This window comes from Prionailurus viverrinus, chromosome X, assembly GCF_022837055.1.
Source record: "Prionailurus viverrinus isolate Anna chromosome X, UM_Priviv_1.0, whole genome shotgun sequence".
NCBI classification, from domain to species: domain Eukaryota; kingdom Metazoa; phylum Chordata; class Mammalia; order Carnivora; family Felidae; genus Prionailurus; species Prionailurus viverrinus.
Window position 1 is genome coordinate 44,952,395 of NC_062579.1, and position 11,266 is coordinate 44,963,660.

Sequence of the window (11,266 nt, forward strand, 5' to 3'; positions counted from 1 at the left end):
AATAACTGGAAGGTAACCTTTAAGTCCTCTAGGAGGAAAAGCAGCTCTTTGGGTCTTTTCTGCAGACACTGAGGATTATGGCTTTAAGACTATAAAATAATTCTGGGGAAAAATAATCATGTTGCAATTTGGGGTGAGGAACCTAAGACTGCAAAGTCATGCTTTTCCTTGGACATTAGGCATGTCTATTAGTTATATTGTGTGTTCTGAAAAACATGTTACTAACATGTTTCTGCATTTGTCCTGTGTTTGTTCATTCAGTTAGGAAATATTTATAGACTCTTAATATATGCTGTCCCCTAGATTAGAGGATGGGGCTAACAAGATGAATCAGACATGGCCAATGCTGTCAAGTTGCTGGAAGTCGTGTGACAAAAACAGAAATCAATGGTAGCTGTGTATTGTGATAAGTGCTGTGACAGAATGGACCAGAGGGAGCTGTGGGGGCCCAGAGGAAAAGATCTAACTGGGGAGGTGTGGTGTATGGGTGTTAGGAAAAACTTATTCAGGAAAGTATTCCTTGAGGTGATTAAGGTAGTGTTTGAATCCTGGCTTTACCACTTCTGTGAGACAGATGAATTCACTCATTCTCTCATACTTAGCCTTAATACCCCTTACAGGGTTGCCCAGCGAATGAAACAAATAATGTATATGCAAGAGCTACGGGCTACACTGGGAAACAGTGCTGCTCTGGAGATTGGGTGGCCCACTTAAATTCTCTGGTCCTCGATTTTACTAATCTGAGAAATGGAGCCTATAAAAAGTATGTGTTGGGCCATGTCCTTAGGAATGTCATAAGGCATTATAAGACACATAATGGCTATAAGGTGGGTTTGAGACAGCTTCCTCCCTTCCTCTCTCCTTGCCCTTTATTTAAAAAAAATTTTTTTTAACGTTTATTTATTTTTGAGACAGAGAGAGACAGAGCATGAACGGGGGAGGGTCAGAGAGAGAGGGAGACACAGAATCTGAAACAGGCTCCAGGCTCTGAGCTGTCAGCACAGAGCCCGACGCGGGGCTCAAACTCACGGACCGTGAGATCATGACCTGAGCCGAACTCAGACGCTTAACCGACCAAGCCACCCAGGCGCCCCATCTCCTTGCCCTTTAAAGCTAGGAGCCTAATCCTAAATCTTATTCCACTAATGTACTTCTTCCTGTTCCCTCTAGCCGCGCAGTGTCCTTCCCGCCTCCCCTCTCCTACCCAAGCACAGTTACAGCCATTACTGCCAAGGACGTCAGTGACACAGCCAGCAGCGCACTTAGGGGGCAGTCGCACTATGGACGGGGCTTCAGTCGCAGCGCGGTTCCGTTCAAGGTTCCGCTGCTTAAAAAGTGGTGAAATCTCGTTTGTAAGTAATTGGCGGCACCCAGGGGGCTTTTGAGCAGCAAGGAAAGGAAGTCTGACGCCGGTGAACGACGGGAGGAGCATGAGCCTAACTGCTGAGCTTTCTCCTGCCATTCATCCCACCCACGGATTTGCACCACACCCTTCAGCTTCCGCTCCTCCCGCCAATAAGAAGTGAAGAACTCGAAGCCTTCCCCCATCTTCAACGACGCTGTTGTGGCGCGCAGGAGAACGCAGGCGCCATTACGCGCGGAAGGCAGAACTTGGCCAAGTTGAGGGTGTCCCGCCAACCTGTGGCCCCTAGGTTGGGCGCAGACTGTGAGGCGTTGCAGTCAAGATGTTGCGCGTGGTGAGCTGGAACGTCAATGGGATCCGGAGCCCCCTGCAAGGGATGATATACGAGGAGCCCAGCAACTATGCCGCCATGGTCGTGGGGCGCATTTTGGACAAGCTGGACGCCGACATCGTGTGTTTTCAGGAGACGAAAGTGACCAGTGAGCGCTCAGAAGTCCAGGACCCATACCATACTTTACCTTTTCTACTAACTTTTGCCCCCTACTTATTATCATTTTACTTTCCTATTTCTCTATCCGTAGAGTCCTCTTAGACACGGTTCAGAATCCTGATCCCCTCCCCCTTAAACTCCTATCTCTCACGCCAGCTTTATGTCTTAATTCCCACTTCATCTCCTGTCCTCCGCAGAACCTTAATTCCCTCACCCTTGTAACCTTCATCCTCGCTCAGATCCCCTAATTTCCACTCATCCTGTCCCAGATCAGTACTCCAAATTTCCAATTTCCACACCCTGTCCAGCTCCAACTCTCAAATTAGATCCCCCAACTCCCCTTCCTTGCTCCCAGCTCAGATCCTTTAATTTCCACCCCACCTTTGCCCTCAGTTCAGATTATCTAATTCCTTCCTTTTTACCTCTCCATCTCAGATCCTCAGTTCTCCCCTCACGTCCCCTATTTCTCTACCCCCATCTCTCCTTCCCAGACTGAGAACCTTATATCATTTCTATCACATGTCCCACCCCAAGATTAGATCCCCTAAGTTACCTCTCTCACACACCCTAGCTCAACACCCCCATTCCTTCCCTCTCCCATGAGCCCCCTCTAAGACCCTCTAACTACATTTCCCTCCATCCCCAATTCAGATCCTCTAATTGCCTCCCTCTCATACCTCCTATTCCTAGCTCAGATTCCCAGTTCCGTCTCCCATATTCCCATTCCCCACCTCCAGCTCCCTCCATTAACCTAATCATTAGCTTCCTCTCACCTAATTCCCTTCCTCACATTCCATAGCCTCCCCCTCCTTATATCAATTTCTTCTCTAGTCCCTACCTTTCTAGCTTCTCCTCTAATCATAGATATTTCCTCCCAACTCTGGCTCTGATATGTGCAAGGAATTAGCCTACAACTGTTAATTACAGACCTTTGTGTATCTGGGGCTTTACTTTAGGGGTTTTTTCTTTTGTTTGTTTATTTGTTTGTTTTTGCAGGGGATGTGCTGACAGAGCCCCTGGCTATCACTGAGGGCTATAACTCCTATTTCAGCTTCAGCCGCAGCCGCAGTGGCTATTCTGGTAAATGGGGCTTTCTGGGGACTTAAAATGAGTGATGGAGGCAGTTCCGGGGGAGTTTTCCAATATTTGATGAGAAGGTCGTAAGAAACTCGGGCTTTTTCTTAAGTTTTTTTTTTTTTTTTTGAAATTACAAAGCTACTTTTAATACTTTGGGGTAAGCCCCACAGGAATAAAAATACTGGGAAGGTGTAACCCCCTCACCCCCAGGGTGATCCAGGGGAAAAAGAGGCTACCTGAGGAGAAGGAAGTACAAAAGGGACATGCTGCAAACTCAGGGCAAAGGGAATGCCATCTGTGCTGGAACCTGTGAGAAAAGGCAAACTTTGGTGGGGCTGGCTCCAGGCACACAGGGAAGGGCAAGAGGATTGGACACAAAGATACATGGATTCCTCCTTCTCCTTAGCCTTTTTCTGCTTCTGCTGAATGATCTCGGAGTCCTTCTGCATGCGGGTAGCAGCAGAAGCCTGTCATTCTCATTCTTTAGACTTTCCCTTAACCTATTCACTCTGCTTTTTCATATTCTGGCTGGTGAGCTAGCTGGTTACCATGGGTCATGGTGAGGGCAGTGGCTCTGGCCTGCGTCTTTCGCATCCCCTAATTCTGTTCAATGTTGAAGGTCCCCAGGCTTTTAATCCGCAGAGCTAAAGTCACATAAGATTATGTGAAGGATAGTTTTTATGTATAAAATTATTCTATTGGACTTTGGAAGCAATCATGTGGTAGTAAATTGTATGAGCTCTAGAGCCAGACTGCCTGGGTTTGAATCCTGTTTCACTTCCTAGCTGTGTACCCTCTGGCAAGTTACTCAACCTCCACATGCTTCATGTTTCCAGCTGAAAAATGGGAGATAATGCCTACCTCCTAGGGCTAGTATAGGCATACTTTGTTTTGTATGTATATATAGTATGCATGTATATTATATGTATATATGTATGTATATATTATATGTATATATAATACTAATATATAAACTTCTATGTAAATAAATATATAACATGAATTTACATATCTATATATAAATATACATATATATATAAAACACTTTGTGTTTTGCATGTATTGTGTTATTTATTTTAATGTTTATGTATTTTGAGAGAGAGTGTATGCGATCAGGGGAGAGGCAGAGAGAGAGTGAGAGAGAGAATCACAGTAGGCTCCATGCTGACAGCACAGAGCCCAACATGGGAGGGCCTCGATCTCAGAAACTGTGAGGTCATGACCAGAGCCAAAATCAAGAGTCAGACACTTAACCAGCTGAGCCACCCAGGTGCCCCAGATACTGCATTTTTTGTAAGTTGAAGGTTTTATGTCAATCCTGTGTTACAAGTCCCTTGGCACCATTTTTCCAGCAACACTTGCTCACCTCATGTCTCTTTGTCAGTTTTTGGTAATTTTTACAATATTTCAAACATTTTCATTACATTTGTTATGGTAATCTGTGATCACTGCTTGCAGGTTGGTAAAAGCTCAGGTTAACAGGTTAGCACTTTTTAGCAATAAAGTATTTTTTACTTAAGGCATATACATTGATTTTTTTAGACAAAATGTTATACATTTAATAGACTACAGCATAGTAACAATGTAACTTTTATCTGCACTGGGAAACCATAAATTTCATTTGACTCGCTTTATTACAATATTTGCTTTATTGTGGTCTGGAACTAAACTCACAATCTATTGGGGTATGCCTATACAAGGATTAAACAAATTAGGCCATGTGATAATAATAATAGCTAACACTTTTTGGGTATTTACCATGTGTCCATGTAAAACACTTAGAATATTAACTTATTAATTCTGTGGCTTTTTTAGATGAAGGAACTCAGACTCCATGGTTTGAGTAGAGTTGCCTTGGGCTCTTGGAGCCATCCATGGCCCTTGAGTTGGGAGGGTTGTCATTACAGCAACACTTGATGAAGATGTCTAAGGTGACCTATGTGGGGACAACAAGCTGTGCAATAGGCTGTTGGCTTCTAGGTCTGCTCAGAGTACCCTGTCTGTCTCCAGGTGTAGCCACCTTCTGTAAGGACAGCGCTACCCCTGTGGCTGCTGAAGAAGGCCTCAGTGGCCTACTTGCCACTCAGAAGGGGGACGTGGGTTGCTATGGAAACATGGACGAATTCACCCAGGAGGAGCTTCGGGCTCTGGATAGTGAGGGCCGGGCCCTTCTCACACAGCACAAAATCCGGTAATAGTTCACATCCCCCTGTCACTGAGCATTGCTGCTTCTACTCTGAGTATGGTGATTCTGAGGCTTACCTTAAAAAACATGTACTCATGGAAAACTTCGCAAATTTACCTTTCTTGGACTCTAGTTCTATCTGGGCTATTCACTGTGTGACGTTGGGCCAATCATGTTCCCTTCTGAGCTTTGAGTTCCCCATCTCTACAGTGGGGAACTGCAGGAGGTCCAGCTCTCTTATTACCCAGGCACCTCAAAAGCAACTTGGCAACTCATCACTCCCAGGTTGCTCTCTTTCTGGGTGTCTTGTTGTGAATGGCAGCACCATCATGTGGTTTACCTGGGGGTCATTCTAGATGCCCCTCTCTTTTGCCTTATCTGTAGTCAGTCCCCATGTCCTGTGCATGCCAGCTCATTCATGTCTTTCTGTTGCCTTCTTCACATCCATCCCACAGACAGCCATTAAGTGGAATCCACATGGTATGGGGAGGGAAAGCTTGGAAATAACCTTTTTGGCTGGGGGGCGGTCTCTTCTCCCCAGCACATGGGAAGGGAAAGAGAAGATCTTGACCCTAATCAACGTGTACTGCCCCCACGCGGACCCTGGGAAACCTGAGCGGCTGGCATTTAAGATGCGCTTCTATAGCTTGCTGAAGATCCGAGCAGAAGCCCTCCTGGCAGCTGGCAGGTATTGTAAACCTGGGAAGTACTTGAGCTTGTTCTAGGTACACAGCCTATTTAGGTGTCAAGCTTTTTTGGAAGGAATATGGGGTCTTTGTCTTTTGAGGTCCTTTAAAGCCTAGATGGAGACACCAGCATGCCTACCTGAATGGGCCCTGCTCTGTATGAGCTGTAAGGACCAGAAAAAGTGATACAAATATGGGTTTTATTCTCAGATACCTCTGAGCACCTATTCTGGTTCCTTTTACTCACTATGAGCCCCAAGTCTAGTTCTGGTTTTATTTTCTCTTTTGTTAAGTGAATGTATGAATTCCTACCTCACAGAATAATTTTAAGGATGGAATGAGACAAAGAAAAAGTGCCTGGAAGCAAATGAAAAGTCTTGTCCCAGGGAAGGACAGGAAAGTGAGGGTGGCTTAGAGTAATCAAGGGTTGCTTCCTAAAAGAAGTAGTACCTGAGCTCAACTTTGAAGGACCAGAAAGATGCCTTAGGTAGAGATTAGTAAGACAATCGTGTCAAATAGGGAATGATGTCATCTTTGGAGATCAGAATTGGGTTGGTCAGACATAAAACGTGGTAATCTTGTGGTAAGATTGGAGAGGTAGGCTGCTATGCATTGCTTTGGGTTCCCACCTTGGCCTCAAGGTGGGAAGTGGCCAATCTGAGCTCTTGGGCCCAGGGGAAAGTACATGGGCCAGAACTATTGCTTCCCTTTCTTGAATGTCTAGTTGATAATCCCATATCATGTTTTTCAGCCATGTGATCATTCTTGGTGACCTGAATACAGCCCACCGCCCCATTGACCACTGGGATGCAGTCAACCTGGTAAGGCTCTTCTAGGCCCCTGCCTCATTTCTTTTTTCTTTTTTTTTTTTTTCTGATTAGGTTTCTGTTTAGCCAACCAACCAATGCTGGATTTTGGGGCCAAGGATAGCTTCCTTCATGGAAAAGCAGAGCTTAGTTTGAAATACTATTCTCAAAGCACTGAGGATTATTCATTCAGACGACATTACTGATCTTGCCCTTGGCTTGGTCCTGAGCCATGTGCGGGGGACTCAGTTACCAGTCAGTACTGGCTCTTGGACCCTCAGAGGGCTCAGCATGGTGATGGGCTATGGACATATGAACAGCCAATTACAGAAAGGTGTCTTCAGGCTGAAGCAGAGATGGCAGGCCAGGAGTCTAGGCGTGCCTGGAGAAATGGGATTCCTGAGCCAACGTAGACATTAGGAAGGCACCTGGAAATGGTTGGATTTTAAAAGATAAGTAGAACAGAGCTTTGGGGTGGAGAAAGCAAAGCATTCTAGCATGAGCAAAGGCTGCAAGGTGAGAATTTGCCTGGTGTGCATGGTGAACTGCAAGTCCCATTCTTGTTAGGCAGTGACATGGAAAGGGAGGTGAGTGGCCAGAGATGGGGCTGGAGAGTCCTTTGGGGGCCAGATTTCAAGGTCCTTGAACTCTACATTGCCTTGATCATTTCCCTAATATTCCCTGGTTTCTTGCTCATGAGCCTTCAATACCTCCCTGTTACTTGTGCAATGCAGAGAAAACATCTAGGCCTGGCATTGAAGACTTTTTCTGGTCTGTGCCCAGTCTCCACTTCCATCCTCAGTACTCCTACACACTCCATCCACTGCAGACAGATCGTCTCCTCTCAGTCCATTGCCAAAGTTATTCTCATTTTGGCCTTTCTCACTGTACCATTCTTTTTTTCTTATATGAATGTCTCATCTCTGAGTGCCTCTAGGCCGATGGTTCTCACCCCGATAGCACATTAGAATGAGGAACTTTTACAAGAGTATCAATATCTTGGTGCCACCCAGACCAATTAAATCAGAATCTTTTGGGCGTGGGGCCAGAGCAGCAGTATGTTTTAAAAGTTCCTAGGCTGATTTTATTTTACAGTCAAGCTTGACTAGAATCTATAAGCCAGTTCCCAATTTGCCTTATAAAGGGGAGTGATCAGTAATTTATGCTGGCATAGTTTAACTCAGTATTGGCCATGGCTCAAAGAAGGGGCTGTAGGAAGATTCCTTGATTAGTTTGCAGAAGAGCCACATAAACATAGATGTGGCTTCTAGTTGGGAAAATGAACAGAAATGAGATAATGAAAGAATGGTGGTGGTTGTGTGTGGTGGGGAAGACAGTATACATTACAAAGCCTTCGGTCCCTCCCTACCTTATTCCTCATCAGGCATTTACTCAGTCTGTTCTTTCTGCTTCCTGAGATAGTTTATATAACTTTATACCTTTTCTTCTTAGTTCAGAACTATTGTAGATCTCAAAAGTGCACCTCTTCTTCCTTCTGGGTAAAGAGAATTAATAGTACCAGGTCACATGACAAGCACAAACTTTCCAAAATAGCAGAATATGTCCACTTCCTAAAAGACTGGCTCTTTTAGTCTTTTTTTTAATAAGCTCCATGCCCAACATGGGGCTTGAACTCAAGACCCTGAGATCAAGAGTCGTACGTTCTACTAAATGAGCCAGCCAGGTGCCCCAGCTCTTCATCTCCCTAAATGGCACCATTATCCCCTTGGCTACTCCAACCAGAAGTCTGGGAGTTGTGTTAGTATTGTTCTTTTCTATCCCCCCATCCCACATTCAATTGATCAGTGAGTACTATTGACTTTAGTTTCAAACAATCTCTTAATTTCATTTCTCTTTGTCTCCTCAGGCCCTACCCTAGTCTGAGTGATTATCCTCTCTTGCTTGCATGGACTATGATAGTTATCCTACTGGTCTGCTGGTCCCCAGTCTGGTCTCCCCTCAAGTCTTTTGGGTACACTGCTCCCTCTCTCCACAGGCCCATTACAGAGGCTGCCCTCTCAATTTATAACACCTCTGCCTGGCTTGCTCTTGCTCAGCCTTCACTTCCCAGCTCTAGATCACTTTTCAGGATGAGTTCAGGTTTCTACTTTGTCCCTAGCATCATGCCTGGCAAATAATCTGTGTTCTTTGAACGTTTTTCATTTAATGAGTGGGTGGGCAGGGGGATTGAATGGATGGATGAGTTGGGGATCAGAGCCAAAGGAAATACTTAGGCATAGATTTGTGGAGCTCCTCAGCTGAAGAGTTGGTGGGGTAGTGGGAAGATGGTCTGTGAGGCCTCTGACACACACAAGATAAGACAAATTGTTCCAGAGGGTTTAAATGAAAAGGGTAACAGTCTTAACTCCTAATCCCAGTCCTACTTCCTAGAGGTAACCATTTTTAGCTTTCTGCTTTCCATCCTTTTGGGAGCAGTTTGAGAATTGCTTTGATTAAGCAAACAAGCTTTCAGATTTGGCATTTATGGATCAATGCAAGGCAAATGTAACCTGATACAGAAGGAAAAACAAACATGGGCTTTTAAATAAGTAAGGATGGAAATTGAATCCCAGCTCTGCCAGTTCTGGACTGTGTGACCCTGAGTATTAGTCTTCTTTGGAACAATCAAGTTTTCTCATCTGAAAAATGAAGCAGTTGGTTTTAAGTCTCTTCCAGGTCTAGGCATCTAGTTTTGCCTGTTTTCCTCTTTCCCCTTTGCCAGGAATGCTTTGAAGAGGACCCAGGGCGCAAGTGGATGGACGGCTTGCTCAGTAGCCTGGGATGCCAGACTGGGTCTCATGTGGGGCCATTCATTGATAGCTACCGCTGCTTCCAGCCAAAGCAGGAGGGGGCATTCACCTGCTGGTCAGCAGTCAGTGGTGCCCGGCATTTGAATTATGGCTCCCGGCTTGACTATGTGCTGGGGGACCGGACCCTGGTAATAGACACTTTCCAGGACTCCTTCCTACTGCCTGAGGTGATGGGTTCTGACCATTGCCCTGTGGGTGCAGTCTTGAGTGTGTCCTCTGTGCCAGCAAAAGAGTGCCCACCTCTGTGTACCCGCTTCCTCCCTGAGTTTGCAGGCACCCAGCTCAAGATCCGTCGCTTCCTAGTTCGTCTCAAAGATCCTGTGTTCAGGCATTCAGCACTGAAACTCAACAATAAAACCCAGGTACAAATGCACCAAAACAAAGCCCGTGTGCGCTCAACCAGGCCTCGGCCAAGTCAAGCTGGCTCCAGCAGAGGCCAAAAAAACCTGACAAGCTACTTCCAGCCATCTTCCAGCCATCCCCAAGCTTCTCCTAACTTGGAACTTCCTAGTGTGGGTGCCCTCGTGACCCCAAAGACATCAGAAAAGGAGGTGATGGCCAAAGTGGTAGAGGGGCAGGCCAGTGCTTCAGAGGCCAAGGATGAGAAGGAGATATGGACCTCTTTTTGGAAGTCTGTGCTAGGGGGGCCCTTGTCCATGCCCCTCTGTAGGGGCCACAGGGAGCCATGTGTGAGGCGAACTGTGAAGAAGCCAGGACCCAACCTGGGCCGCCACTTCTATATCTGTGCCAGGCCCCAGGGTCCTCCCACTGACCCTTCCTCCCGCTGCAACTTCTTTCTCTGGAGCAGGCCCAGCTGAATCAACCCAGGCCTAGGGATATCTATCATGGTTAACCTTGTACATACTCAGGCCAGCCCCCTCCTAGGCTACCTCTTCCTTCCCCAAGTCCTCCTCCTCTTCTTCCACTTTCCTCAAGGACCCTTCCCTTTCCTCTTTCTCTTCCTCTTCCTTCTTTAAGGCCTCTCTTACTCTTTCTTCTTCCTGCCTAGCTCCTCCTCATTGGTGAGCTACTTGTTTGTGCCCTATTGCTGTGACCCAATTCCCCAATGTGCTTCCCACCTTCCTGTCAGAAGTACACAGGAACCAATTGCCGTAGAAAGTTGGTTTTAAACCCCTTTATTCCTTGCTGACAAATATATCTGTGCCTAAATAAAGTCTGTTTTTATTTTAGCATACCATGTCATGTACACAATTTGGATATGCTCCATGAAGTTGAGTTAGAGACATTATCTCAACACTGGATTTCCCAGCGTCCTGTAGCCTGATGATACAACTCCTATAGAGAGGGGAGGAAGGAAGAGTGGTATTCACTATAAAGGTGCTCTGTTGAGTTGTAGGGGTTCCTTGCACTGCTGATGTTGGATCAGCAAGGGAGGCGGGTGTGGTGTGTTAGAAAGCTCAGGTGGATTGTGTAACCTTAAACTGGCACTTCCCAACTGGTGTGTTCCACAGCTGCCACAAATGTATTATAGGGTGGAAAGAAATGGCCTTAGAGTTTCCAAGCAGGGCACAAATGTCAGGAGAGATTGCCTCCTAAGCAAGTGGTGTCATTAGTTCACCCAGGAGTGCCATGCAAATGTTTTCTGTGTGCTATGGCCTGGAAAGATTGGGAGCATTGCCTTGAAAAAGTTGTTTGCTATAGCCAAGTCTCTTTCCCACCTTGGAAAATAGAGCTGGTAAGTCCTGTTCTACAAGGTACTATGGAAAAGAAAGAGGACATCCATTCTATCTGCTGGATAATACCTCCAAAGTTTTGGGGAACTATTCCTCTCTTCCAGATAGTTCAGTTAGGGCTGATTCTATCTCCTGACTTCAGGGGCTACATGGGC

The 11,266-nt window shown here is 45.9% G+C and overlaps 1 protein-coding gene across 2 annotated transcripts; it reads left to right on the forward strand.

Annotated features, from left to right (window-relative positions):
• Positions 1-1,242: 1,242 nt before the first annotated feature.
• On the forward strand, positions 1,243-10,607 carry APEX2 (apurinic/apyrimidinic endodeoxyribonuclease 2). Of its 2 annotated transcripts, XM_047843612.1 has the most exons (6): positions 1,243-1,842; positions 2,850-2,933; positions 4,941-5,121; positions 5,657-5,803; positions 6,553-6,622; positions 9,330-10,607. In XM_047843612.1, the coding sequence occupies exons 1-6, from the start codon at positions 1,686-1,688 to the stop codon at positions 10,233-10,235; spliced, it is 1,545 nt and encodes a 514-aa protein (XP_047699568.1). In that variant the 5' UTR covers positions 1,243-1,685; the 3' UTR covers positions 10,236-10,607. The 2 variants fall into 2 exon arrangements, with proteins under 2 accessions (XP_047699568.1, XP_047699569.1); XM_047843613.1 differs by lacking the exon at positions 4,941-5,121 and having other exon boundaries at positions 1,705-2,933.
• The last annotated feature ends 659 nt before the right edge of the window (positions 10,608-11,266 follow it).